Source organism: Lactuca saligna, chromosome 3, assembly GCF_052625555.1.
Source record: "Lactuca saligna cultivar CGN05327 chromosome 3, ASM5262555v1, whole genome shotgun sequence".
NCBI lineage: Eukaryota > Viridiplantae > Streptophyta > Magnoliopsida > Asterales > Asteraceae > Lactuca > Lactuca saligna.
The window spans coordinates 23,925,375-23,953,115 of NC_136419.1; the positions used below are offsets into that span (position 1 = coordinate 23,925,375).

At 33.8% G+C, this 27,741-nt stretch overlaps 5 protein-coding genes across 5 annotated transcripts; 4 read left to right on the forward strand and 1 right to left on the reverse strand.

Moving 5' to 3' along the window:
* Positions 1 to 1,673: 1,673 nt before the first annotated feature.
* CRR22 (Pentatricopeptide repeat (PPR) superfamily protein) lies at positions 1,674 to 4,404 on the forward strand. The gene has a single exon (XM_078983318.1). It carries the CDS (start codon positions 1,800 to 1,802, stop codon positions 4,242 to 4,244), a length of 2,445 nt encoding a protein of 814 aa, XP_078839444.1. The 5' UTR covers positions 1,674 to 1,799; the 3' UTR covers positions 4,245 to 4,404.
* A 2,300-nt stretch (positions 4,405 to 6,704) lies between these two features.
* On the forward strand, positions 6,705 to 10,023 carry OVA4 (Nucleotidylyl transferase superfamily protein). Its single transcript, XM_078983319.1, has 14 exons — positions 6,705 to 6,843; positions 7,466 to 7,618; positions 7,712 to 7,799; positions 7,896 to 7,937; positions 8,030 to 8,119; positions 8,203 to 8,325; positions 8,468 to 8,539; positions 8,644 to 8,756; positions 8,890 to 8,977; positions 9,077 to 9,133; positions 9,221 to 9,267; positions 9,362 to 9,443; positions 9,544 to 9,633; positions 9,718 to 10,023. Exons 1-14 carry the CDS (start codon positions 6,785 to 6,787, stop codon positions 9,850 to 9,852), a joined length of 1,239 nt encoding a protein of 412 aa, XP_078839445.1. The 5' UTR covers positions 6,705 to 6,784; the 3' UTR covers positions 9,853 to 10,023.
* Positions 10,024 to 12,009: 1,986 nt separating this feature from the next.
* LOC145035268 (uncharacterized) lies at positions 12,010 to 13,791 on the forward strand. Its single transcript, XM_078983841.1, has 6 exons — positions 12,010 to 12,240; positions 12,321 to 12,684; positions 12,798 to 12,925; positions 13,015 to 13,246; positions 13,328 to 13,382; positions 13,491 to 13,791. Exons 1-6 carry the CDS (start codon positions 12,010 to 12,012, stop codon positions 13,789 to 13,791), a joined length of 1,311 nt encoding a protein of 436 aa, XP_078839967.1.
* Positions 13,792 to 16,016: 2,225 nt separating this feature from the next.
* LOC145034805 (EAP30/Vps36 family protein) lies at positions 16,017 to 18,753 on the forward strand. The gene is made up of 9 exons (XM_078983320.1): positions 16,017 to 16,743; positions 16,833 to 17,045; positions 17,146 to 17,239; positions 17,319 to 17,376; positions 17,481 to 17,550; positions 17,653 to 17,788; positions 17,872 to 17,956; positions 18,144 to 18,197; positions 18,297 to 18,753. Exons 1-9 carry the CDS (start codon positions 16,093 to 16,095, stop codon positions 18,298 to 18,300), a joined length of 1,365 nt encoding a protein of 454 aa, XP_078839446.1. The 5' UTR covers positions 16,017 to 16,092; the 3' UTR covers positions 18,301 to 18,753.
* Positions 18,754 to 19,283: 530 nt separating this feature from the next.
* Positions 19,284 to 22,000, reverse strand: LOC145034806 (lipase-like). Its single transcript, XM_078983322.1, has 10 exons — positions 21,661 to 22,000; positions 21,419 to 21,490; positions 20,892 to 20,971; positions 20,748 to 20,813; positions 20,544 to 20,659; positions 20,397 to 20,469; positions 20,170 to 20,331; positions 19,873 to 20,067; positions 19,707 to 19,795; positions 19,284 to 19,628 (listed from the first exon to the last, which is right to left on the reverse strand). The coding sequence occupies exons 2-10, from the start codon at positions 21,483 to 21,485 to the stop codon at positions 19,424 to 19,426; spliced, it is 1,053 nt and encodes a 350-aa protein (XP_078839448.1). The 5' UTR covers positions 21,486 to 21,490; positions 21,661 to 22,000; the 3' UTR covers positions 19,284 to 19,423.
* Between the last annotated feature and the right edge of the window lie 5,741 nt (positions 22,001 to 27,741).

The window sequence follows — 27,741 nt, forward strand, 5'->3', positions numbered from 1 at the left end:
GAAATGCTTATTTATTTTTTAAGTTTAAACTAGTAATCTACGTAAAAAAACAAGTAGAATAATTAGATTGAATTTAGAAAATAATAAATTATAAAGAAAGTTACATTGATGAATTGGATATCTATTTATTATTATATATCTTTATATTTATTACATTTAAGTATTATATATATATATATATATATATATATATATATATATATATATATATATATATATGAGTAAATTACACGAACGGTCCCTATGGTTTAGGGTAATTTGCACGTTTGATCCCTAACTTATTTTTTTAACTCGAAAGGTCCCTACTGTTTGCTTTTGTTACTCGCTTGGTCCCTGTCTTACCTAAAAATACCATTTTCCCTTTGATCTTTTAATTTATTTAAATAAATACACCCCCCAACCTTGCCCATCTCATCTTATCTTACCTACCACACCATTTTTCTCTATTTAAATAATAGTCTTTTTAGGTAAGATAGAGACCAAGTGCATAACAAAAACAAACACTAGGGACCAAGCGCGTAACAAAAACACAAAGTAGGGACCTTCCGAGTTAAAAAAATAAGTTAGGGACCAAATGCGCAAATTACTCCAAACCATAGGGACCATTCGTGTAATTTACTATATATATATATATATGTGTATATATATATATATATATATATATATATATATATATATATATATATATATAGGGTTAGGTTCATTTGAGATCACCTATATTTTGTAAGACCGTGAGACGTATTTTATTATTATTATTATTATTATTATTATTATTATTATTATTATTATTATTTTAGTTAATTCAAGTTCCGAAAATAATATTTAATTTTTTTTTGGATTTTTCCATTTATTTTGCATTTTAAAATTATTTTTTAGAATATGTATAGTGTAATATTCTATTAGAATATTTCACGTATTTATCAAAAAAATAAAAACGGGATTTTTTTTTTATTTTTTTTTATTTTTTTAGTTAATTCAAGTTCCGAAAATAATATTTAAAAAAAGAATTTTTAGATTTTTCCATTTATTTTGCATTTTAAAATTATTTTTTAGAATATGTACAGTGTAATATTTTATTAGAATACTTCACGTATTTTTCTAAAAAATGGGATTTTATTTATTTATTTTTAGTTAATTCAAGTTCCGAAAATAATATTCAATTTTTTTTTTAGATTTTTCCATTTATTTTGCATTTTAAAATTATTTTTTAGAATATGTAAGTGTAATATTCTATTAGAATATTTCACGTACTTTAAAAAAAAAACGGGATTTTTTTTTTATTTTTTATTTTTTTAGTTAAGTTAAGTTCTGAAAATAATATTTAAAAAAAGAATTTTTGGATTTTTCCATTTATTTTATATTTTAAAATTATTTTTAGATTTGGTCTCACGGTCTCACAATTTTAGAATAATCTCAAATGAACCTGAACATATATATATATATATATATATATATATATATATATATATATAATTTTTAATTTAATTTAAATTAAATTAAATCTACCACAAAATTACATGTTATATAGTACATATAAGTTAAGTTACAGTGATAAAATTATTTTTATTTCTTAGTGTGGATAATTATAATTTTTTTATACAACTATTTACTTGAAAAAAATATATATAAAACGTACAATGACAAGTTGCTTGAAGATTTGTAAAAATTGGGAAATTGCTTTTGCGGCCTTTCAAATTCCCGTTTCCGGGTAAGATTTTTGTGTTCTGATGATATCTTTGTCTGTGAAGAACAATCAACTGTTCTTGCAATTCAAAGTGACGAGTTAACCAAAAGTCGTGATGAGTTCACAGCTACTTCCCGTCGCATCACTCTCTACGACATCACGATCTTCCTTATCACCGTCATCTTCTCGCATCCAACACACACTCGCTCAAAGAACCCACATTCCAGCTCATGTTTACAAACATCCAGCAGCAATTCTCCTGGAACTCTGCACTTCCATGGAAGAACTTCGCCAAATCATCCCTCTTATTATAAAAAATGGTCTCTATGAAGAACATCTCTTTCAGACGAAACTGGTCAGCTTGTTCTGCAAATACGGCAGCTTAACCGAAGCCACCCGTGTTTTCGAACCAATCGAAAATAAAAACGATGCTCTTTATCACACAATGCTTAAAGGATATGCTCAGAATTCTTCCATTTTTGACGGGCTTTCGTTCTATTGTCGTATGATAGAAGACGGCGTGCAGCCGGTGGTGTACAATTTTACGTATTTATTAAAGGGTTGTGGCGAAAACTGTCTCGTTAAGAACGGGAAACAGGTTCATGCGCAATTGATTTTGAACGGACACGAAGGCGATGTTTATGCCATGACCTGTGTCGTTAACATGTATGCAAAGTGTAGGTTGATTGATGATGCCCACAAGGTGTTTGTTAGATTGCCTGAGAGAGACTTGGTGTCTTGGAACACCATTATTGCTGGATACGCTCAAAACGGTTTTGCAGGGAGAGCAATTGAATTGGTCTCACAGATGCAAGATGAACAACTGAAGCCAGACCCCATCACCATAATCTCAGTACTCCCAGCTGTTGGTAATCTTGGCTATTCAACAATCGGAAAATCAATCCATGGCTACATTTTTAGGTCAGGATACGAATGCCTTTCAAATGTTTCAACAGCATTACTCGATATGTATCTAAAATGCGGATCTTTAAGTACTGCACGCGTTATATTCGACAAGATGAGTGTTAGAAACGTGGTCTCATGGAATATAATGATCGATGGCTATGCAGAAAGTGGTGATTCCATGGAATCACTGATTCTTTTCCAGAAGATGTTGGACGACGGAATCAAACCAACCGGCGTCACCATCATGGCAGCTCTCCATGCCTGTGCTGATTCCGGTGATCTTTCCCGTGGCCAATTCCTTCATCGGTTAGCCAATGAACTCGGTTTACAAAACAACATTCCCCTCACAAACTCATTAATCTCCATGTATTCCAAGTGTAAACAAATCGAAATTGCAGGTAAACTATTCAAAAACATGAAAGAAAAAACCAGAGTTTCATGGAACACAATGATACTCGGGTACGCCCAAAATGGTCACGTAATCGAAGCTTTAAATCATTTTCGTGAAATGAAACTTGAAAACATAGAGCCTGATTCTTTCACCATGGTGAGCATCATTTCAGCCATTTCAGAATCATCAATCTTACTACAAGCAAAGTGGATCCATGGAGTTGTGACAAGATCTTTTCTTGACAGAAATGTTTTTGTCAAGACTGCTCTTGTTGACATGTATGCTAAATGTGGAGCCATTAGTATTGCTAGAAAGCTATTTGATTTGATGGATGAAAAGCATATAACTACATGGAATGCTATGATCGATGGGTATGGGACACATGGATGTGGAAAAGAAGCTATAGAATTGTTCAACAAAATGGAAAATGAAAACATAAAGCCAAATAATATAACATTTTTGTGTATAATTTCAGCTTGTAGCCATTCGGGGTTTATCAAAGAAGGGGTTCGATATTTTTCCATTATGAAAGAAAAATACGCGATTGACCCTACAATGGATCACTATGGAGCCATGGTGGATTTGTTGGGCAGATCGGGCAGGCTTCAGGAAGCATGGGATTTCATTCTAAAGATGCCCGTTGAGCCCGGGGTTAATGTTTTTGGTGCAATGTTGGGTGCTTGCAGGATTCATAAAAATGTAAAATTTGGGGAAATGGCAGCAGAGAGATTGTTTAAATTAAACCCAAATGATGGTGGGTATTACGTGCTTCTAGCAAATTTATACGCATCTGTTTCAATGTGGGACAAAGTGAATGAAATCAGGACAAAAATGGAAAGAAAAGGGATTGTTAAAACGCCTGGATTTAGCTCTGTTGATTTGGGGAATGAGGTTCATAGTTTCTATTCTGGGAGTTCGTGGCATTCGGATAGTAAAAAGATATATGATTTTCTTGAAACATTGATGGAGAAGATTAAGGATGCTGGATATGTGGCTGATGTGGATTTGATGCGTGATGTAGAAGATGATGTTGAAGAACATATGGTGAGTGTTCATAGTGAGAAGCTTGCTATAGCTTATGGGCTTTTGAATACACGCCCAGGTAACACTATTCATATAAGAAAAAACCTCCGTGTTTGTGGTGATTGTCATAATGCCACCAAATTTATATCACTTGTGGAGAAAAGAGAGATTATAGTTCGGGATTTGCATCGGTTTCATCATTTCAAGGATGGGATTTGTTCTTGTGGGGATTATTGGTAGCTTGGTTTTTGTGGTAATAGAAGTTTCAGAGTTGCTTCACACAAAGACTGTAAAAATTAGAGTAATTTAGTTTTGTATCTTGGCAAATTTGTACTTGATCTTTCTTTCTTTGATGAACACTGTAAATGACATTGAGCTATAATTATTCACTCTAATAAATCTGCATATATACATTCCAAATTCACAATATGGATAGTTGTTACATTTCAGAACTTGGGTAGTTCTGTGTTTGTATAGTGATTATTGCTGAGTACAAGAATAAAAGATTAGAACAAGTTGCCTTTTTTTTAATATGACTATTTTGACCCTAAAAATCAACATTACGATCAATTTTGTAGGTAGCAATAATAAATTCAACAATAACAAAACACAAGTCCCATAAGAATATGGTGATGATAAGATGTAGGCAACCTCTACCATTGCTATCTCAGGCATAAGGAAAACCCTAAACAGTGGTGTGTGGCATAAGAAAAAAAACCGATATAAACAATAAATCTGAAAGTAAATTGGGTCAAAGGTAAGCAGGTAAATAATATACAGATAAACTAGTACCTAGACTGTTCTTTAGTTTTAGTTTGAAAATGTGGATGCAAACAAGTTAAGATAAGTCTGAACTTGCCTAGTGATCTTAAGATGAACTTGAACTTGATTTGATGACTCAAGGAATCTTCAATAACTTAAGGACTCTCCCTAAAATTTTGAGCTTGGCTCTAGAAAAATTCAAGCTAAATCTGAGAGCTTAAATGAGTCGAAAATAAAAACTTGATTTGAAGGTTTGGAAATATTTTTAAGAGCCACATTTGGTAAAACATGTTTAATTTGAGTTTGACAAAAAAAAAATACTAACATATAGTTCGACTCGTGGTAAGGCAAATCCCCAATGGAGATTTAATGGCACTTTCAATGAGCAAAAGGTTGATAAGGTGACATTCAATACATTAAACCCACCATTGTGGGTCAAGTTCAATGAATGAGAGTTTAATCCCATTAAACTGTGGTATGAGATTTTGTATTTTTTTTTTCTTTTACCCAATCTAACATAACTCATTTGTCATAGAAGCAAACATTTTTTTTTGTCATAAAGAAACTATATATTATTATTTTTTTGAGATATATTATATTTATAATTTAATTTATTAAGTTAATTAATATTATAATATTCTAAACAATAATTAATTTCTTTTTAAAACAGTAACATCTTATTTATCATAATACAACATAGTGAAATTATGTATTAATAAAGCGTTACCAAATATATTCCCGTAAATCATGTTAAAGAGCATAATGTACTGCATTATCACGTAGCTTTTAAGTTCTAACTTGTATCATTAAATCATGTCGATAACACAATATTTTTTTTATTTAATGTATTATTCGTAACGTTGAATTTCTAACTCGCAATGTTTAGTTAATAAGTTGTAATTTGTAACTTTTAATTTCTAATTAATATAATATTCTAGTTTTACGTGTTAATATTATTAATAAAATGATATAATAAAATGTTGATATGAAAATTTATTGAACTTTAAGACTACCATCATTGGCAATCCTCTGAACTTTAAGACCATCGTGATTGATAACTCAACTCAACCTAAATATCTATTAAAAACTATTTTCTCTATCTTCCACATATATAACATAACTAACCATAAATTTTTATCCACATTAGCAATCTAATCCAACCCAATCCACTATTTTATTTTTAAAAATTATAAAAAAAAAAATCAACAATAATCTCATTTTGTATGGGATTTTTATTTATGTATTTTAGGAGTATATTATATTTATTTTTAAAATTAATACAACATCTATTTTTATAAAATAAATTAAATATAAAAAATATAAAAAGGAGAAAGAGATATGGTGAATTAGGTTGTGAGGGCAGATCGTTCACATCATTTCTTTACTTTTTATTTTTTTATTTTTTTGGGTGAACCAATGTGAGTTGTTCGCTAAGGCTATTCGGAGTGGGGGTAGAAGAAGACATGTGATGCTGGCATAGTGGCATGGACAGCCAAGTCATGCGTGAACATCGTACCGATGTCCAATGGCTTAGCTATAGAGTGGTCATGGACATGGATGAAGATAATGCATTTGATTGGTTATGAATCTGGTCCTTCACATTTTCTCTTTTTTTCTATCCTTTTTCTCATTCACTACCAACCTACCGGTGAACACTATTTCTATAACCTAGCGGGTTGGTTATGAAATGGTAAAATACCTACGTAACGCTGAGTTGGTAGAGCTTTTTCGTTAGCTTGGGTGTGACCACTACCCATAGCCCAACGGGGATAATCTAAGAGTTGAAGCATAAAGTTCAATGAATTAGAGATAACTAAGAAGCTCATTTTCCGGAAATCTTTAAAATAACAAAGGGCTGGAATGTAAAAATAACAAACTTAAGGGCTGTAAATGTTCACACCCTCAAACCTTAGTCACAAAGACAAAAACTCCAGGCTCCAGCAGTACCCTCTTTGGTCTTCATCTTCACCATATCTGTAAACTGAACTCTCGACAGGGAGAGTCTCGAGCGAAAAAATATGGGCCGCTCCCTTCTTTCTCAGTTCGTTAATCTCTCCAGCACTTGTCCACGCTTCATGTATTTCACCCTCTCTTTATCTCTCTTTATTGTACCGACTTGGTTACATGCAACGAGTTTCATTCTCAATCGCAAAATAGATATGATTTCTGTCATGAATGTCTTACTTGTAAACTTTCTATGGAAAAGTTAGAATGTATGCTAAATTCGAATTTTTGATGGGTTTATTGCCACATTCCTGATTTTGATGAGGTTTAAATTGTGGATATTAAACCGTGAATTTCTGTCTGTTCCGTTTACGGATAGCCATTCATTGTTCTTGAATATAGAAAGTACAATTGGAGTAGGGCAATGGCTAATTGCCGATAGATTAGAATGTTTCTACTCCTATGGTGAACATCACTTTATGTAGCTCAATTAACCATTTCTTGATAAATATCTCTCTACCCACATGTGTCATTTTTAGTATCATCTTTGCCAGTGAAGTTTTATTCTGAACATTAAACAACGATGAGGTGAACAGGGCATGTACAGTGACTTAGTTCTGAAATTTAGTCTTATGCCTTCCATGTGTTTGACATATTGTCTCTGAGAGATGAAGATGTTTGAAAAACTCTAAAGGTGACTTTTGAACATAATCATTACCCAAAAAATGATCCAATCAACTGATTTTTTGAAACAGGTCCTATAGCACTTCAAGTAAACTACAACGAAGACTACATTTGACTCAAGAGAATCATATTCCAATTGTTGGAGGTGTTAGCAGCCAAAGATGCTATTGCAGTGTTGCAACCCCTGAACCTGTTATTTCAGAAACTTCCTCCACCTCTATAAAGTAAACCATATTAAATCTCCATTAATTGATTTTTTATATTTTCTTTCCAGGTGTCCTTAACTAAGTCTATTAACCAAAAAATGTATTTTACAGAAAGAGAATCGTGTCTGGTGTCCAGCCAACAGGATCTATACACCTTGGGAATTATCTTGGTGCAATAAAAAATTGGGTATCACTACAGGTACCAGTTTCATTAATGTATAAATCATTCTATATGGTTTAAAGAATTAATTAACCGATCATTTATTTAAAAAAAATGTTTTCTTTTTTCTGTCAGGATAAGTATGAGACACTATTCTTTATTGTGGATCTCCATGCGGTATGGGCACTAATAAATGATTTATGCATACTAATCATAATTTATATATTCATCAATTTGTGCTTTTCATTTGTTTTGTAACAAAAACACAGATAACTCTACCTTATGATGTCCAACAACTGTCTAAAGCAACTAAAGAAACCGCAGCACTTTATTTGGCATGTGGTGTGGACACCTCAAAGGTCTTTTTTTTTTTTTTAGAAAATTTAATAATAATAATAATTTAATGTTGCAAACTGAATTTAAAATGTGTGTATACAAACAGGCTTCTGTATTTGTTCAATCTCATGTTCGTGCTCATGTAGAGCTGATGTGGCTGCTGAGCTCAGCCACACCAATCGGTTGGCTCAACAGAATGATTCAGTTCAAAGAGAAATCGCGTAAGGCGGTGCGTCTTTATTGTATGCCAGCTCATTCTCTACAATTCATAATCATATTCTTCATGCCAATTATCCAAAATTAGAATAATATTTGCTAATTCAAGATTGTTTTTTTGAAATTAATGATGGTTGTTTTGTTATTGTTTTTAGGGGGATGAAAATGTTGGGGTTGGACTTTTGACCTATCCGGTGTTGATGGCTTCTGATATTCTTCTTTATCAGGTTTGACTCATCATTGACCTTACCATATTCCATATTCCATATTCCATTATCCAATTTCATTTATAGAATTAGAAAATAGAAACCGTTGAGTTATATTTTTACAGTCTGATTTAGTCCCAGTTGGCGAGGATCAAAAGCAGCATTTAGAATTGACACGAGAATTGGCTGAACGGATTAATCATTTATATGGTGGTAGGAAATGGAAAAAATTAGGAGGGTAAGTATGACATAATAATCAAGATAGTTAGTTGATGCCATTGACTTATTGACTAAATATATATATATATATATATATATATATATATATATATATATATATATATATATATATATTTTTATTGATTTTGCAGACGTGGTGGTTCAATCTTTAAGGTTCCTGAGCCCTTAATTCCACCAACTGGAGCACGTGTCATGTCCCTTACTGATGGTCTTTCTAAGGTATTTCTTAAACCCTAAACCCTAAACCCTAATATATAATATATCTTGCAATGATTTAATTATATATTTGTATTACCTTTAATGTTTTTTATTATATAGATGTCGAAATCTGCTACTTCAGATCAATCTCGAATTAATTTACTCGACTCAAAAGATGTGAGTGGCCAGACTTTATTGCTAATGTTGTTAATTAGAAAATAGAAATGTTTTATTATATGATTTTTGGTTTTGATATTTTTATAGGCAATTGCAAACAAGATTAAGCGTTGTAAGACAGATTCTTATCCTGGGTGAGGGATGTAGATCTTTTTCGAGACAAAATTTATTATTATTATTATTTTTATTTTGGATATGACAAGTGACAAGATCTTTATGGTAAATTAGGTTGGAGTTTGACAATGGTGATAGGCCTGAATGCAATAATCTTCTTTCCATATACCAAATCATTACAAACAGGACAAAGGAGGTAACTACTAACTAACTAAACTAATTACTTTTATTTTCATATTCTTAAAAAAAATACAACAGTGTTACCTGTTATGTTTGTTGATGATTTTGTATTGCAGGAAGTTGCACAGGAATGTCATGACATGAATTGGGGCACTTTTAAACCTGTTCTTACTGATGCTTTAATTGATCATCTCCATCCAATCCAGGTTCCTATTCCATTACTACCTTTTCTCTTTACTTTATGCTTCAGAGATTAACAAATTTAAAATATTTTTTTTTGTTTTTTGCAGACTCGGTATGAGGAGATCATGTCAGATAGAGGTTATTTGGATGAGGTTTTAGCAGAAGGTGCAAGCAAAGCTGCAGAGATAGCAGATTCTACTCTCAATAATGTGTATCAGGCTATGGGATTTTTAAAGAGATGAACAAAGACTATATAGTAATTGACCAGTTTTATTTTTTTTAATCTTTATACATTCTTGGTGATTGAAAATGCAAATTAACAAACAGGTTCACATTCTTTTGATGCCATGATATTGATGTATCCTGCAACCTACGTTTGATTCTCTCCTGTTAATTCTATGAAACTTTAGTTACTTGTTTTTGTATAACATTGAAGTTTGTTTTGTTTGATTGTATCTTGAAAATAGCTAAACATGTGATTTTAATTAAACCTGCAATTTTACTTACTTGGGATGTGATTCGAGGTTTTAAGAAATTCAATACTATTTTATGCAAGATTCTTCGAGTCGCTTCCTATAAATTTTAAATGACGTGCAATTTTTATCAACTGCCATTTTTACATGAATTACGTTGTAGTTTATTAGTATTTTGAGTTATTTTACATTTAATAGGAGTGGTCTTAGAAGTGGCATCATTCTTGTGTATAGGCGTGGTTTTTCTAATGGTGGGAGAATGCGTGCTTTTTTCAAGGGTGGATGGATGGAGTGTTTGTAGAATTGTAGTATATTGAGTTCACATAATAAGACTTGCGATTTAAAAACAACAAATTTTTTAATCTACTATTTTTATTTCAGCTAAGCTAGTAAGCTACTAGCGAGGGAGAATACATTCCAATATTCCATATAGATTTTTTATTTCACTATTGATGGCCCTAGGTTGCATTTGCAAAGAGACGATGAATGTGTGTTTGTTGAGAACTTCTTTAGCTTCAGGGTCTTTGATCATCTTTCTGAACCAAACAACAAAACCTACTCCATCTGACAAATCAAATGGAACTGCATTGACTATGTAGTCATGATGAGGATTTATGGAAACAATAGCTCAATCCCCTCCTCATAATGATCTTAAAGAAGAACACAATGGCTTTTTAAGTGTAGAAAAACTGAGACACTCTTTCGTGATAATAAAGACGTCAAATCTATTCAACTTGACAATGAAACCCACAATGGGCATGTTTGGCGCGGAGCTTTTAGGAGCGTTTGAGAGCTTCTAGCTTATAGCATTTAACAAAACGCTCCATTATAAACAAACAGCCTTGTTTGGCACGAGGAGCATTTAGCTTTTAACCTAAATCAAAAGCTCTAAAATCAAACGCTATATGAAGAAGCGTTCAAGAAAAATCTGTTGGGCTTTGCATTCAATTTCCAGATTTGCCCACAATTAATAATTTTGATCGTACTCCTTATTTGCGATCTGCTTTAAACCTAACAACTAACAAACCTCTACCCCTTGCCGCCATTGCTAGATCAATCACCTCCTGCTGCTACGGCTATTTGCGCTCGTAAGTATTTTTTTTCTGTAAACAATTGTCGTATCTATTAACAGAGTACGTATATGTTTGGTTTGTGTGGTTTTTCTCCCTGCATCGGTACTTCTCTAGAATAAAATAAGAACCATGCTTCTCTTTTAAATAAAAAATATTGCTTTGACTTTTGTATTTTGTTCACACCTTTTATTATTGTAGCCACGCTGAAAGGCTACAACTTTTGTCCTTGTTTTCTATATTACCTTCACATAGGCTCTTTATTGTACAGTGGAGTTGTTTTTCTAGGCTTTTCTTTATCATGGCACATCAATAAATAAAATTTCTAGATACAAAAGTTAGTAAAAGATTGTTGGATGTTCCATATTAGGTCGAGTGATAAAGCAAAATATCTGCATCTTAAAAGCAAAAGTTACTGTTGAACAAGATTTGTAAATAACACATGTATTTTGTGGCTTAAAATCAATAGAATGCTTACTTTTTGTGCCTTTTACATACAAAATAAGTTAGTAGTAAATAAACTAAAACATATTTACTTTATAATCTTTTAGTAGTTTATGAAAATAGTTTATAAAATAACATGTCAGATAATTTTCTTGTAGGAACTTATGCTTCTAAAACTAGTAACACATTTTATGATTGTAAAGGTGTATCTATTTGTGATTTAAGCTCTGTACACTTTGTTTGTTTGTGTTGTTGCCCTGCATTATATGTGTTTATAAAGTTTAGTATTTGTGGATTTAATTCAACTTTAGGTACATACATGGCCTCCAACAATGAAAATGCAAAAAAAAAAAAGTTTGATTGACCAGAGCAGTCTGTTATGATTTTTTGTGACATCTTAAAAAAATATATTATGAAATATGGATGTACTCAACCAATTAAATGGCAAGATCTTCATCCAATTTTTGAAAAAGATGCTGCTACTAAGCTAAACAAATACAAAACATTAAAGAACAAATATGATGGAATGCGAAAAGACTATAATTTGTGGAAGTCCTTAAAAAATGGAGAAACGGGTTTAGGTTGGAACGAAAGTACAGGACAACTAAATTGTTCAGATGAATGGTGGGATCGAAAAATTAAGGTAGTAAGCTTAAATCATTTTTATTATCATAAACTTTAGCGTTATCTTGAACACTAATAGTGAAGAATTATATCATGTAGGAAAACCCATATGTTAAAGCCATTCGAAAAAAACAACCTTCTTTAGAACTACAACTTGCATGGGACCAAATCTTTGGGGATGCAGTTGCCAGTGGTATAAACTGTGTGGCACCGTCCATGCATCATACTACTTTAAATGGCATGCCTAATGTTAATATTAATGATGAAAATCCGACGATGGGTGATAATGTTGAAACGGGTGATGACACTTTCTTCACTTCACAATATCCTCAACACTCTTCTCATTTGGGCTTAGGAAATGAAGATGGTGGCTACTATTCAGATTTGATGCATTATGCAAGAGATGTATTCTCACCGAACAATACCGGGGGGTCTAATCAAGTTGAAAAGAGTTCCAAAGAAAGTTCTAAACTATATTCGTATACACACTCGCGATAGGTTTGTCTAATAGAGATGTTAGGGAGCGATTTCAACGATCAGGATATACTGTTAGTAGTGCATTTCATGATGTTTTAGAGGCAATAACTGCCCGAGGAAATAGTTTCAACGGTCTAGCACGTGACATTATACGACCAAAAGATCCAACCTTTCGATTAATACCATTGCAAATCAAGAATGATAGAAGATACATGCTATATTTTAAGGTATGATATTTGTATGTTTGTTTTAATTTTTTAATACCATATGTTATTATTATTATTATTATTATTATATTTTTAAAAAATGAATTTAGGATTGCATTGGATGTATTGATGGTACACATATAGCCGCATGTATCCCTGAAACTCAACAATTGCGCTATATCGGTAGAAAAGGGATACCGACATTTAATGTAATGGCAACTTGTGATTTTGATATGTGTTTTACCTTTGCATTTGTTGGATGGGAGGGTTCTGCACATGACACACGTGTTTTCCTTCATGCAATTAACACGCCATCAATGAACTTTCCAAAACCACCTGAAGGTAAATTATCATTATCTTTATTATTTTCTTAATATGATATAAGTAACATTTCAATTTTTTTGTTCTCCTCCAATAAAATAGGTAAATATTATTTCGTAGATAAATGTTATCCAGATAGAAATGGGTATATGGTTCCGTATTCCAAAACAAGATACCATTTATCTCAATTTGAAAATGAGCCTCCAAATAATATGCAAGAAACTTTCAACCGTTCACATTCATCACTGTGAACTTATATTGAAAGATCATTTGGAATCTTGAAGAGTCAATGGAAAATACTCCATAAAATGCCCAAATTTAGTGTGGAAACTCAAATTGACATTATTATGGCTACATTTGCCTTACATAACTACAATCATCGTAATGCTGAGCAAGCAACAGTTTTTGATATTGTGGAACTATATCCAGATTGCATACCAAATGATGAACCTCGTCATGTTCGCGGTAATGACGGAAGTAATGAAGACTTATACGAAGGATCTAATAATATGAAGCGCATTCGCAATGATATTGCTACTTTAATATGGAATGCTCAACATCGATGATATCATCAATAGTTTTTACATTGCAATATAACTTGTGATTATTGTAATGGAACATAGTTATGCAAAGTTACTAAATTTTAAGAATTGTAGTTCGACAATCTTTTATTTATTTATTATGTTTCACAATTAAAATTTAAATAAGTGCCCTTTTATGTAATTTTACACATTTCAAAAGCTTCCAGCTACTTCTGCCAAACACTCTTATAACAAATAAAAACTACAGCTTTCAGCTACCCGCTACCCGCTACCAGCTACCAGCTAACAGCTACACGCTACCCACTTCCAGCTAGTTTTGCCAAACACGCCCAATATTTACTGATATGCTTGACAACATTGATGTTGTTATCTCCAAGAAGAATCTTGTGAAGAAAACTATAAATGACTTGTCTCCTATGTTCGATTATGTTTCGAGCCTTATTTGTCATTGATCACCTCTTCCATTGTTTATGGAGACTAGATGTCTAGATCCATGTTATTGCATGAGGAACAACAAATTAATCAAGTACAAAGTCAAATGATTAGGTAAACCACTCAGATCACTCATCATCCTCAACTATTCTTGCCACCGAACACATATCTAATAACACCACTTTCGTGGAGGATATTGTGGTCATGTGGTGATCGTTCAGGTGTTGAAAAAACTACGATGGTCATGGTCATAGGCATAGTGGTTGTGGTGCGGTTATGGTGGTGATCATCAGTTATCGACAAATCAAAATGAATAAGGAAGTGGTTGGGACATCGTCGGATATTTGACCCACCCTACCTACCGATGCTTGCTGATGGGCTTCGCCACCAACAACATCACCCGCCCAACAAAAGTTGCCCCAACACACAACAACACTTCGAGCACCAATGGACCCATTATGGGTAGCAGCAACCTCACAACTAGTCCTTAAGTTCATCTAGTCAAACATATTTCTTGAGTTAATCAAATGTACCACCTTTATGGATTTGGTTCGGGGTTCAAGGTTCAAACCCAAATGATCAAACATCTTACCGCCACTATTTAACACCGTGTCCTTTAATGATCCTTCAAACTGTTGGGGTACATGGATTTCAATGTCACTCCATACTTCCACTACCTCCACTGGGACTAAGGTATTCTCGAGACCATAGGTCCTAAATGCAACTCTTTTTATGTATAGGTCGGTGAGGGATCCACAATACTTATGACTAAAGCATGACATTCCACTCTTCCATCTAATTCTCGTCGTACTCTTCATTTAAATAAATTTCTTACTCCTCAAATTGTTAAAAATCTCATCTATGTTCATCGTTTTACTCGATAACAAATATTATATAGGATTTGAAGAATTTGGCTTGAACTCGCCAACTCCTCCACCAATGTGACAGTAGTGGAGAACTCTACCTAGTCACCACCTCCATATATCAAGCTCATGATACTCGTGGACCTTTGCTTTGACATCAAAGACTTGATAATCTTGACAACCCAACTTTTCAACATTTGTTATGGATTTGTTCAATTTCATGCAATAATAATGTCTAATGCTTATTTGTCCACCATGTCAGCTAGACAGACATGTAAGACTTTTTTTTATTATTCTACTATGTCGATCGTTTTCCTTTTGAAATTGTTTACTTTGATATATAGACATCCCCCAATTCATAGTTATAGTGAAATAAAATATTATGTCGTGTTTTTTAGATAAGTTCTCTCATTTTATGTAAGTGTATTCGATTCCTTTGAAATGAGGTGCTTTTTTCAAGTTTCTTCATCTCCATGTTTATGTTCAAAATCAATTCAAACTTGACATTAATACCTTTTAACATGACAACATGTAAGAATATGACAACCTTCTCCCACAAATTATTTTGCTCCTTATATACGGATGTCTTATAATTTTTTTCAAAATTATAAAACGGCACAAAATCATTAAGAAAAGAGCCACTTTTTTTATTAAAGGACTTTAATTTTTTAATTAAATAAGAAATGCATTTGTCTAAAATAAAGATTGGTTTATGATGAATCAAATTTATTGTTTAGTAATCTGATTTTAAACGTATAGCATGAAATCTTAATATTGATTTTAAACATGTATTTCTTGAAATATAAATACATTTTGAATACGTTGATGTTACATATAAATTATAATATATGTGAATTTTGATTATAAATCTTTAATATGAGATCATAAATGGTTTTAAAATTATATTTTTATAAACAAATATTTTCTAAATCATAGAATTTAAAGGAACAGTATGATCTGATTTATGGAATGCAGTTTCGTTGTTAAATGGTTTGACTCGCGACACCTGAGACCGACTGTTTAATTGAAGATGGCCGGAAACTGGTTGCTGCCGGCGGAAACCACCAGTAGCGGTCGCCCAGTTCTTCAGCCTGGCGAGGTCGAGTCCTCCCTACAACCCACCGTCGACTTAGTCAATGAAGAAAACCCTAATTTGCCGGTTTTCAAGTCCGGTCTTCTCATTCTGACCACCTACCGTCTCCTCTGGCTCCCTAACCCTGAATCAACTGCATCCGCTCCGACATCAAAAGCGGTGGCAGTTCCTCTTGCTGCCATCACTCACATATTTCAGTCTAAGAAGTCCATTAAGGGGATATTTGCCAGTCCTAGGGTTAGGTTCCAGGTATCGGTTACGCCTGATGGAAGAGTACAGGAGAGGGGTTCTAAATCCGCTGTAATTACATTAGTTTTTCGAGGGAAATCGGATCCCGATTCCTTTGTGGGGAAATTGTACGAGGCCTGGAGGGGAAGAGCATGGGTGGGTGCAGTTTCGGCTTCTAGCCAAGGTGAATCGAGGCCAGTTATGTTGGGTGATGGTGGTGGATCAAGTAGCAGCGATACAGGATTCGCGTTGAAAATGCCGGTGGTTGGGGTTTCCGGAATACTGAGAAAGGAGCAAGAAATGTGGGAGAGTACTGATAAGAGCTTGCAGGATGCATTTCAGGACTTGAATGCTCTCATGGTATGTAACGACATCTCATGGTTTTGCACATATAACTATTGTGAGTGCATATAGGTTGAGTTTTAATTGTTTGTTACTTTGTTCTTCAGACTAAAGCGAAAGACATGGTGATATTGGCTGAAAAGATGAGACAAAAACTTCTTTCTTCCTCTTCCTCCTCAAGTACTCAAACCAATGCCACAAACGATGAAGAGATGAGTTCCAAAGAAGAGATGCAGGAGTGGTTGTTAAGTGTTGGTATCATCTCCCCTGTTACAAAAGAGTCAGCTGGAGCCTTGTACCACCAACAGTTATCTCGTCAGGTTTTACATCTTCTTTAAGTTGTCCGAAAAACGTATAATTTCATTACAGAGGATAACTTCCAAAATTGACAATACTTCATCTTCTTCATTATAAACTTAGTTGGCTGATTTCGTGAAAATTCCATTAGAGAAAGCTGGGGGAATAATGAATCTCATAGATATCTACTGTCTCTTCAATCGTGCCCGTGGAACAGGTGCTTTACCCTCTGGTATTTCAATCTCTTCATATCATAGAACAACACACTTCTGATTCCTTGTTTTCTTTCCTTACAGAGTTGATTTCACCTGATGATTTGCTTCGTGCATGTTCACTATGGGAAAAGTTTAATGTGTATGTACAAACTACTGTAGCCTTGCATCTCATTCTGTTTTAGAATCAAAACTCATCAAGCTGTATTTATCTAAGTCCAGTTACTATATTGATTTTTATTGCAGTCCAGTAATGCTTAAGAAGTTTGAAAGTGGGGTGATGGTGATCCAGAATAAGTCACACAGTGATGAAGAGGTAAAGAAGTCGTTTTACATGTTACATTGATTATAAAGGATAAAGGATATGTGGCTTGTGAGGGTTTACTTGAGAATTATACTTGTGGAAAAATAAATGTAGGTATTTTCTAGAATCAGAACACTGGTACAAAAGCCTGATGCCCTGCAAACTGGGATCAGTGCCACTGATGCTGCAAGGATGCTTGGAATTGCTCCAGCTATGGCCAAAGAGCATCTGCTTGCTGCTGAGAGCAAAGGTATTTTATTGGTTTGGATTTTGGAAACAAGTCAGTTTGTTAGATTTTAGTAGCAATAGCATTAAAAAAAATGCTCTTGTCAGGTTTTCTATGCAGAGATGTGAGCCCTGATGGTTTTCGTTTCTACATCAACATATTTCAAGACATTGATCCCAATGACTTATATTTGTAAGTCACTAACTACATATTTTATCTTGAATCGATATTTTTGTAACCTGATGTCAAAATTGATATAAACCAATCATGATATGGGAAAATTGGTTAAATTGAGGAGACGATTGATAAATATTATGCCTTCCTTTTGTTAACACCTAATTTGTTTCATGAGTTGTTAAAATTTTTGGTGGTTGTGTAGGGTGAAGGAGTATGGTATATATGATGCATGGAATCGTGCTGCAATTGCTTCCAGGTATGTAGGTCCCATTTGGTTTTCACTCAAACTCAAATTTATTTAGGAGGTTGTGACTTAACATAGTTTCTTTACACCTACACAATTGTTTTGTTACAGGTAAAAGGCTGGACAATAGGTACAATCACTAAAAGTTCCTTGTGGGGACATGTGTTATGAGACAACAGCTTGATATTGCTACAGTTACATCTGCATTTTGCACTAAATTCAAAGATGCTAGTAGCTACGAGGTTAGAGGTAGGTAGAGAAGAACACCTTTCAAATTTCAATGTTCATCAAGAATCAAGCTTGGTATGTTCTCAAGGACAAAAGAATAAAGTGGTGAAAGATGGTGGATGTAAAAGCATCTTAAGATGATGTTATACTTTTATTTCTTTGATTTGATTTAATTAAAAACAGAATTACAGAAAGGAACATCATGAGTATTTAACCAGTTGAGTTGAGTGAGCAAATAGTTTTTACACAGCTCCCTCAAGGTTGTTTTTTTTTTATTTTTTTTTTGTCAAGTGTTATCTGGGACAAATTTTATGTATGAACAAAATGTGGTTTGGTTTTACTTTTTACAGAATGAGTTGACATATCACATACACAGACCATGTTATCAGGAGCGTCAGTAAAATCAAACCTCAATGAAGACTATGAGGTGAGGTGGTGTACTATTTTTGGACAAAATAAAGATGCTTACTTTTTGCCTCTTGACATATATGACTATATTTAATACTACAATAACATTGTATTAATGGTCTCTGAGGATTTCATTTAATGCGTTCAATATTGTAGTAGTGAAAAGGGTTAAAAAGTCCAAACTCGTTAATTCAAATTACAACCGGACGAATTAAAGGTCTATCTTTGGAGTTTGAAGACAATTTTTATAAATACAAATACCATTAAAGTTCTCATTGATGACGTCTTTAGACATTTATTTCAAGAAAACCATTTGACTACCATTTTAGACAGCAGACATTCAAGTCTAGTTCTCAATGCGGTAACAACTGCATCAAGATCATTTATGTGATCTTTGCATTCTCATTATTTATATTTTAGAATGATGTGTATGTGTGTGTGTGTGTGTGTGACAGAGAGAGATTCACAATTGTGTCAATAACATCAAAGATTATCAAGAACTGTACATAGATAGATATTTACAATGAATGTCCCAACAAAAACCCACACATAACAATTGCCGTGTTAATAATATGCAATGCAATCCCTCTGATGAGCAAATGCTAATCACTCATTAGTGGTTCTGTTTTGGTTTTCAAGATAAACTTGGAAGGAGATCTGGACAAGGCAAAATTCCCTTTGTCATCTACTTTCCCATAAGAAGATAGACTAGGGGCCATCACTATCCTGCATTTGCTTGATGTATCACACCCCATTTCAACACCAAAGTATGACAAATGGTCTGATATACTGTTTCCAGATACTGATCTGAAATATCCCTTTCTTCATCAAAACATATCCACCAAAAAAAAAAAAAAAAGACAGAATGAGGGGTTTAATTATTACCTGCTACAATCAGGGTCTTCACCAGATCCATCACATATCTTCTCAACTTCATAAATAAGAAACCCAAATCCAAGATTATACAGCCACACCTGCAAGAATCAGAATGCATCAATTATTTACTTATAACACTCACTAGGGAAGGGAACAAGTCAAGAATTAAAATCACCTCTCTTGGAAAGTGATGATAGGTCTTATGTGGTAAGTGCTGATAATAAGGGGGCAGATGTGGTACCAAATCATGCTCATGTGTCACTCTAAATGTATTTGGTACAACTTCACTATAATAAGATGCAAATGCAGCATTCCCTATTCGTGGCTGCCCAAATGTCATCACCTCAACATTTTTCCCTCCATAAATCAGCTGCATTTATTTATTTATTTTTTAAATATATTCTTCAATTCACCTTCAAAAGATAAAACATATAATACATCACCAACAAAAAAAAAAAAATATTATTACTACCGCAAGATCAAGCCCACAAAAAGCAGCCATGGCCCCACCCATTGAATGCCCAGTCACCATAATCTTGAGGTCTCCATACATCTCTTTTGCTCTACTAACACCATCTAGAATTCCAGACCTCACAATTGTATTATTGTAAGCATTAAAAAACCCATGATGCACCTGAAACAATAAAAGATGAACCAATCATCACAATAGCATAAAAATTATTAAAATAAAACACCCACCTTCCCATCTGTGCATCCAGGATACTCAAAATCAAGCTGTTTCCAAAACAAGTCCTCAATCCAATTCTGTATACTGTAACCATGCTAGTCTTCATGAGAAACGATTATCTACAAATAAAAGATCATGAAATAACAATAAACAAAAACCTGGTTTCTTGAGTGCCTCTGAATGCAATAACAATTGCATCAAGATCATCTGCAACCCCAACAAAGGCCTGAAGGCAGTTCTCAACATCAACAATCAGCTCTAAAACTTCAAAACCCTGATTCAAGATAACAACAAAATCAGCATAATTTTGAAGAATACTGTTTTTCAGTTTTCATATGTTATAATTATAAACTGCCTAGTACCGTGGTCAGGCCATCACATCTTGAACAGGTCCAAGTAAAAAGCTGTGTTAAATCTGACATGTATACCTGCATTTTGGTTTATTATTAATTGTTCTACTTAACTTAATTACTCCATAATGTCTCATAGTGTCATGTTGAGCTTACTGCAGAAGCATATTCCACCAGAATTGTGGCGAGTGTGTGATTGTAAAGTGGTGAGGGAGCCTTATTCTTGATTTCAAGTCCTGTGTCCATTAAAAAAAACTTAATGAATAAGTAAATTCGTGGTACTTTCTGAGCAAAAAGAAACCCCAACACAGAGATGTAGACATCTACAGATCAAAAGAAGATGCTAAATAGATAATCAATGATGGTTGCTCTTAATGTTATCGACTCTCATTCCCCAATATCCAATTGAATAAAGTTTTAACCCTAGTGTACTCAAAAAGGGTAAAAACATGGAAAAGAATAATTGAGGTTACAGAAAGTCTTCGTACTGTCACCTACATGGCCCCTCACCAAAAGGCAAATGAAAGTTTGTGTATAAAGGCTCCCTACCCCATCTCTGAAGAAGCAAAGAACCTTGGTGAGGTAGCTTTTTGTGTCATTATAAACCAATAACGAACAAGGTAGAAACACAAACACTAGGGCACCGAGAAATCAGAACCTAAGTAAGGTACATCAATTATTACCTCTGCCAGTTGAACCAGTAAACAGGCACATGATAATCAGCAACGTCACCCACCGCCTTCGCTCCATATAAACTGCAAACAAGTTCCAGAACCGTCAAACAAGTGTTGGATTGATCTAAAATCCAAAACCCTCGTTGTAGACAGAAAACAAACGAACAAACCAAACAAGAACAAAAGGTTGAAGATTATGAAATATAACAAGAATTAAATACGCTGCTTCAGGGTAAAACACAAATACAAACCTAATTCCCAGATCGCCTTGGCAGCCCTCGAGATATGGGGGTGAATTACAATGACAAATTGGTGATTATGTTGCCCCAATTGTAGTCTTGGATTGAAATTTTTAGTTTTCCGAGAATTTTCTATCTTCCTTCAATTGCTAACGTAAAAACGGAAGATTAATATTGGAAGCTTTGGAGTGATAAGGACGAGAATCAATGGCGTGTGCTTGGTGTTCATCTACCAGATGACTTCTAAAAGGGCGGTTTTGAACGGTGAATTGTATTTATAAGCGGGTACAATATTCGGTATTTGGTGATCGTAACAACTTTTTTTTGGGCTCGCCACAACTTGCAAACAATACCAAAGTACAAATAATTGCATCATACCATAACCTTTTTTATAAGTTCGTCATAACATAACCGTTTATTGTAGACAATTTTTAAAAATGGCCCTTGTTGTTTCTAAAAGGTATCAATTCCAGGACAAGGTTGCTAAGCTATTCCGCTGATTTTCTTAGGCTAGAGAGGGATTGGTAGGGTTGAGAATATTAACTAAAAAAACCAAATCTTAACCAAAATTAACCAATATAACCGAATCATTACTAAAAAATATATGGTGCCGTTTCTAATTTTAATTAAACAAATACATATGGTTCAGTTATGGTTTTAATGCAAAACCGAACCACTATTAACCGAATCGAACCAATAATATTAATAAATATTTTTTTAATATACTCCTCCATTCCATATTTATTATTCACTTTGATTTTTTTCGTATTTATTCTTCAACTTTGACCTTAAACATTTATATTTTTGATATATAATATTTGACGCAAAATATATAAATGGATTGTGTTTTTAAATGTCTTTTCAATTTTATAAGTTTCATCAAGTAATTTATAATACAAATAAAAATATTTAAGATCAAAATTAAATAATAAATACTTCAAAAGTCAAAAATAGACAATAAATAGAAGATAGAGGGAGAGTGAGTACATTGATTTTTTGGTCGTTGAAGAAAGAATAATGAGATAACCAAATGGAAGGGGAGGCAAAAAAGTTATAGGCGGGGATGGGGAGGTGACAAGTTTAGATATTATATAAAGGATGTTATACAAATTGTCTTTATAAAAAGCAAAAAAAATTCAAAAAGAAAAGAAAATGTCACTGTGACCCAACAAACCAAGGTTGTCAAGATCGGGATCCTACCTAGGATCGTTTTTGGGTTTGCAAGATCGGGATCGAGATCCTAAGATCCCACAAAATAGAATATAGTTTTAATTTATAATATTTAATCATGAAAAATATTTTAAACATTTAATTTTTCGTTCAAAAGTTATAAAACTTCAAAATATTAGTCATAAGTCACAATAAAAAATGATAAATGGTAGATTGGTAAAGAGTAAAAGACATAAAATGGAAAAAAAATCATTTGCAAAAAAAATAAATAAATAAATAAATAAAATCAAAGGATGGTAGGATCGGATCTCGATCCTACGATCCTACCTGCGATCCTACCCCAAATTTGATCCTTTTACGATCCGGATTGTTTTTCATACCTAGGATCGTAAGATCGTACGATCCTACGACCAGGATCGCGATTTTGACAACCATGCAACAAACTAACACATTCTTTTTTGAAATGTCCCTTATCTTTTTTTTTCATCCTAAGGGTGTATACCTGATTTTTAAGTTTTAAAATGTTTTTAGCTTTGAATTTCTTAACTTGTTGCCACTAAGATGTCCGGTCAACAAGTTTAATATTCATTTCATTAAATGATTTCACCACCACCATCCATAACCATTGAAGCCACCATATACAACACCTGAGGCTAACAACTACCAGAAACTAACAACGATGAAGAAAACATTAATGATAGCAGAGACATTGCAACTTGGTAATTCTAATTATTCGGAATCAATCTAGAGCAAAATCCCGAATCATAAATAATTATATGGGAATGATGTGAAATATTTGTAGTGGAATTAATCTACGCCTACACAAAAGATTCCAGGTCAACACCAACACCACCATCAGACACCTACCTCTCCCACCACTGTCCACCATCATTGTGAGCACATATTGAAAATCTAATAAACCAAGAACATTAAAGAGCCCATAAAAAATTCAGATAATCTGCAATCAAACATTAATCCAAACCATCATCGTCTCTAACAAATATCAAACCAATAATCTTGTTGTTTGGAAGTGAAGGGGTGAAACAAAAACCAACCTTTCAATACTTGTCCCATGACCATGACTAGGTTCTTAGCGGCCACCATTTATGGTAGATTAGCAACCATCGTCACCGTCGTTTGTAGCGGATAAAAAACAATTGCCGATGTTTGTAGCGGATCAACACCCAGTGTCGTTGTCGTTGTCGTTTTCGTCTGTGGTAGATCACAACCATCGTCGTATTCGTTTTGTAGTGAATCAACAACCATGATCATCGTCTGTGGCAAATCAACAAGCATCACCGTCATCGTTTTCGTCCTTCTGGTAAAATTATGGCTAGAATTGAAATCTTTCGTGAATCATAAACGATTATGTGTAATGGATGCATAGTCATTGGTATCGATTTTTTGGTGGTTGATAGGTTGGTTAGGAGCAAAAGCATATTAGTTGTGGTGGTTAAGGAGAGTGTCGGAGATGAAGGTGAATAGAGGAGTACATTAAACATAGCTGATGGTTGAATTTTGAAGTGATTTAAATTGTGAGTCCTAATGTCAGCAGACAAAGGGAATCTGTGACAACCCAAAATTTATATCTTGTACATCCATTAAATTCAATCAAAGTCATATTGGTTTTTGCTATCTTTAGCCTCGTTAAAGGTCTGTTTGAGTGTTCTAAGCCTAGTACCTTAAAGGATAAAGTGTTAAGAAATATAATCTAGAGTTCAGTGTGCAACATACAAGCCAGAAAACTCCAAGGATTGGAGTTTACGTCCATAAACCCTTGGTTGGACGTGAAATCTTCCCTTCTTATATGATATTCCTTCATTCTTAATCACTTTTTCCACTTCCAACTCAAGAACTCGATTTCTCTCTCAACTATCATCAAGTTTTCACCTTGATCTTCAAGAATGTAAGTATCCCTTCCATTGATTAGTTGATACATTGCTTAATCTAGTAAAGATCCATTGTGACAACCCAAAATTTCCATTCTGAACAAACCATACCAAGCCAATAGAATTTAGAACAGTTACAGTGAAATTCCAGACTTTGGGTATAAGTTTGAGTATTTCAGGTTTAGTACTTAAGGAGATATCAGGAGAGTGGGTGCACTAGGGTTTTGTGCAACACTGTTATTCCAATACTCTATGACATTAGAGTTCATTCCGGGAATATAATATTTCCTGCCAAAAATATCAAGACTATATATAGAAATCTGAATCATATTCATTCATTAGTTGCATTTCCAACTAGAGAAAAGCCGAATTCTCTCTCACGGATCTTCGGGTTTTTATCTCAAATCGTGAGTACCTTTCTCTAGTTGTATTATATGGCTTATAATGTGCTTAATAACATCAATTTCATAACAAAACAACTAGATTCGGGAGTTTACCGCCCAAGAACACCTTGGGGAGTAAACTCCTAAAAAGATGCCTAGTCCTTCCCCCGTGATTTGTAACTACCTTAGGCTTGTATGCTAGTGTGTATATGACTAGAAAACATCATAAATCGGATCAAGAACCCAAGATTTGGGAGTTTACCGCCCAAGAACACTTGGGGAGTAAACTCCATTTTAAGGGCCAAAAGTGTCCTAATGTCCCTCAAAGCCTTGGAACTCAAACTAGAAGCCACCATTGCATATTTAGGACATGAAAATCAATTAGAAACAAGGATGAAAGTGAGTTCACGGCCAAGGAAGTTCTTGGGCCGTGAACTCCATGTTTAAGTGCCAAAATGCCCTAAAAATCCTCCTTAAGCCAAGAGACTAATTAGGACAAGTACCCTAGTGTGTTTGGGGCTAGCAAACACCTTTAGAACACCAAGAAAAAAGGTTTTCACGGCCCAAGATGTTCTAGGGCCGTGAATTCCATTAAATGGTGCCAAATGGTGCCATAAACCCTCCTAAAGCCTAGTACAAAAGCCTAGTGTAGTTCCTAGTTAATTTAGGGACTTGAAAACACCATAAACATCCTCCCAAGGGAGATTACGACCGTAATCTCCAAGGGATATGGTCCCAAGGTCGTAAACTCCTAAAAGGAGTTATATTATGCCCTAAACTCTTCCAAGGACCAAGCCATTAAGTAGAAATGCTTCTTAGGACCTTATAGAGCATCAAACATCAAATGGACACATAAGTATGAGTTCACGGCCGTAAACTCATGAGTTTACGATCGTAAACTCCTTTAGCAGTGTCTTTAGGGTCGTGAACTCCCTTATGGAGTTTTCCTTGAGCCCTACACACAATAGCTTCCCCTACAAACACTTAGATGCAATCCTAGAGGCTAATAACACTTGATAAAGGTGTTTAGCATGTCCTAGGGTGTCTTGACTTGTTTATTAGTTGTTTATAGACTAATTTGTTACATATATGTGAAATTATATGTTAAACAGGATCATAGAGTGTGTTCAAGACTTCACTTGACACCTAGCGGTCCTACCTCTTCAGTTCATCCGTATCACCCACAACAGGTGAGTTCATAACCCTTAATCAATGTTTTAACTGTTTTTAAATGTTTTATGGGGGGGATACAAGTTGAATTATGCTAGTTACTATATCAATCACATGTGATTAGTGAGCAGTATTTAAATGATTGACTACTCAATAGCCATTTTACCAAACAGTTTCCTTCAAATGATTTTCATAAACATTTTATATGATTAAAACTCCCTGTTAAGTTGTACACTTTACTCTGTACGCTTCATTTCAAACTCATTTATAATTGTGTTTCAAACAAATGTTCTTTTATACTTAAACTGTTTTTATCAAACCCACGCTTTCAAACCATTTTATAGATTGACATCAAGTTGATCGTTTCTTAGATAATAATTATGTTCAAAGGTTTTACCAAACTTATTTTATGCCTTTATATTATCAATTGCATGCCTATATATGTATAGTTATATAAGAAATGTTTAAAAGACTTAGGAAGGCTATCCACCCTATTTCCTTTTCGCGCTTGAGATGTGGTCTGGTGGGATATCGGGTACCCGTGCGAAGGTCATTTATATATTAGTTATATATCATGTGTACATATATAGTCATAAAGGTTCTTCCAGTTCATTCAATACCCTTGGGTAGCAAGGGTATACATCCATGTCCATACGTACCAGTTAGATTACTAGTAAACTACCATAGGGGTAGTTTAGGAAGATACTAGAACTATTATAGAACACGATATCATACAATGAGTCAGTTCATTCATGAGTCAATACTTGCTAGATAGAGAGAGAACACACGTTACAGCTAGCACACGCAGAACATTACAACACATTTACATGATTACATTTACATGAGTACATTTACATGATTACATTTACATGATTACATTTACATGAGTGCATTTACATAGATAATATATGATGAGTTATTATTACATTTTATATGTATAGTTTGTTGGATTAGTGTCTAAGTCCATAACTATTTTGGTATGTACTTGACCCGATGGTGCATGGTCCTTTTGGGTTGCCTTCACCAAAGCAACTTGATTGGAGAAATAAATAAAGAGAGAGAGAGGTTATTACGATTTATTAATATGTTATAAGAATAATATATTAAAGGAGAAATCATATTTGCTTAATTAATATTGGTCAATAATTAATTATGAATTAATTTTGTGATCAAGTGTAATTAATTAAACTAGAGGGGCTGAATTGTAATTATGTGATAGTTACAATATATGGTAATGGTTATCCTAAATATGGGTTGAACGAATTCAAGGAGATAAGGATCCTTGAAATCGTCCAAAGGATAAAGGATAAGGGTTTTCAAGGCTTATCTTATGGTTGTTTTGTTGATAAGCAACTAGATAAGGATAATGACTGAAATCCTATCTCTACACCTATATAAAGACCCTAAGGCCTTAGAATTCGTGTACTTGTTCCCAAGAAGTCCTAAGGACGAATTCTAACCTCTCTCCTCTCTCTCTTTAT

Coding starts and splice junctions, on each gene's coding strand:
- CRR22 (XM_078983318.1), top strand. CDS start 1,800: ATGAGTTCACAGCTACTTCCCGTCGCATCACTCTCTACGACATCACGA.
- OVA4 (XM_078983319.1), top strand. CDS start 6,785: ATGGGCCGCTCCCTTCTTTCTCAGTTCGTTAATCTCTCCAGCACTTGT. Junction 7,938..8,029: donor TTATTGTGGATCTCCATGCG/GTATGGGCACTA, acceptor ACAAAAACACAG/ATAACTCTACCTTATGATGT. Junction 8,540..8,643: donor CTGATATTCTTCTTTATCAG/GTTTGACTCATC, acceptor ATATTTTTACAG/TCTGATTTAGTCCCAGTTGG.
- LOC145035268 (XM_078983841.1), top strand. CDS start 12,010: ATGAAATATGGATGTACTCAACCAATTAAATGGCAAGATCTTCATCCA. Junction 12,685..12,797: donor TGAAAAGAGTTCCAAAGAAA/GTTCTAAACTAT, acceptor ATGATGTTTTAG/AGGCAATAACTGCCCGAGGA. Junction 13,383..13,490: donor AGAAATGGGTATATGGTTCC/GTATTCCAAAAC, acceptor TTATATTGAAAG/ATCATTTGGAATCTTGAAGA.
- LOC145034805 (XM_078983320.1), top strand. CDS start 16,093: ATGGCCGGAAACTGGTTGCTGCCGGCGGAAACCACCAGTAGCGGTCGC. Junction 17,046..17,145: donor ACCAACAGTTATCTCGTCAG/GTTTTACATCTT, acceptor TTATAAACTTAG/TTGGCTGATTTCGTGAAAAT. Junction 17,789..17,871: donor GCTTGCTGCTGAGAGCAAAG/GTATTTTATTGG, acceptor TGCTCTTGTCAG/GTTTTCTATGCAGAGATGTG.
- LOC145034806 (XM_078983322.1), bottom strand. CDS start 21,485: ATGGAGCGAAGGCGGTGGGTGACGTTGCTGATTATCATGTGCCTGTTT. Junction 20,972..21,418: donor TACTGGTTCAACTGGCAGAG/GTAATAATTGAT, acceptor TAATGGACACAG/GACTTGAAATCAAGAATAAG. Junction 20,814..20,891: donor TGGTGGAATATGCTTCTGCA/GTAAGCTCAACA, acceptor ACCAAAATGCAG/GTATACATGTCAGATTTAAC.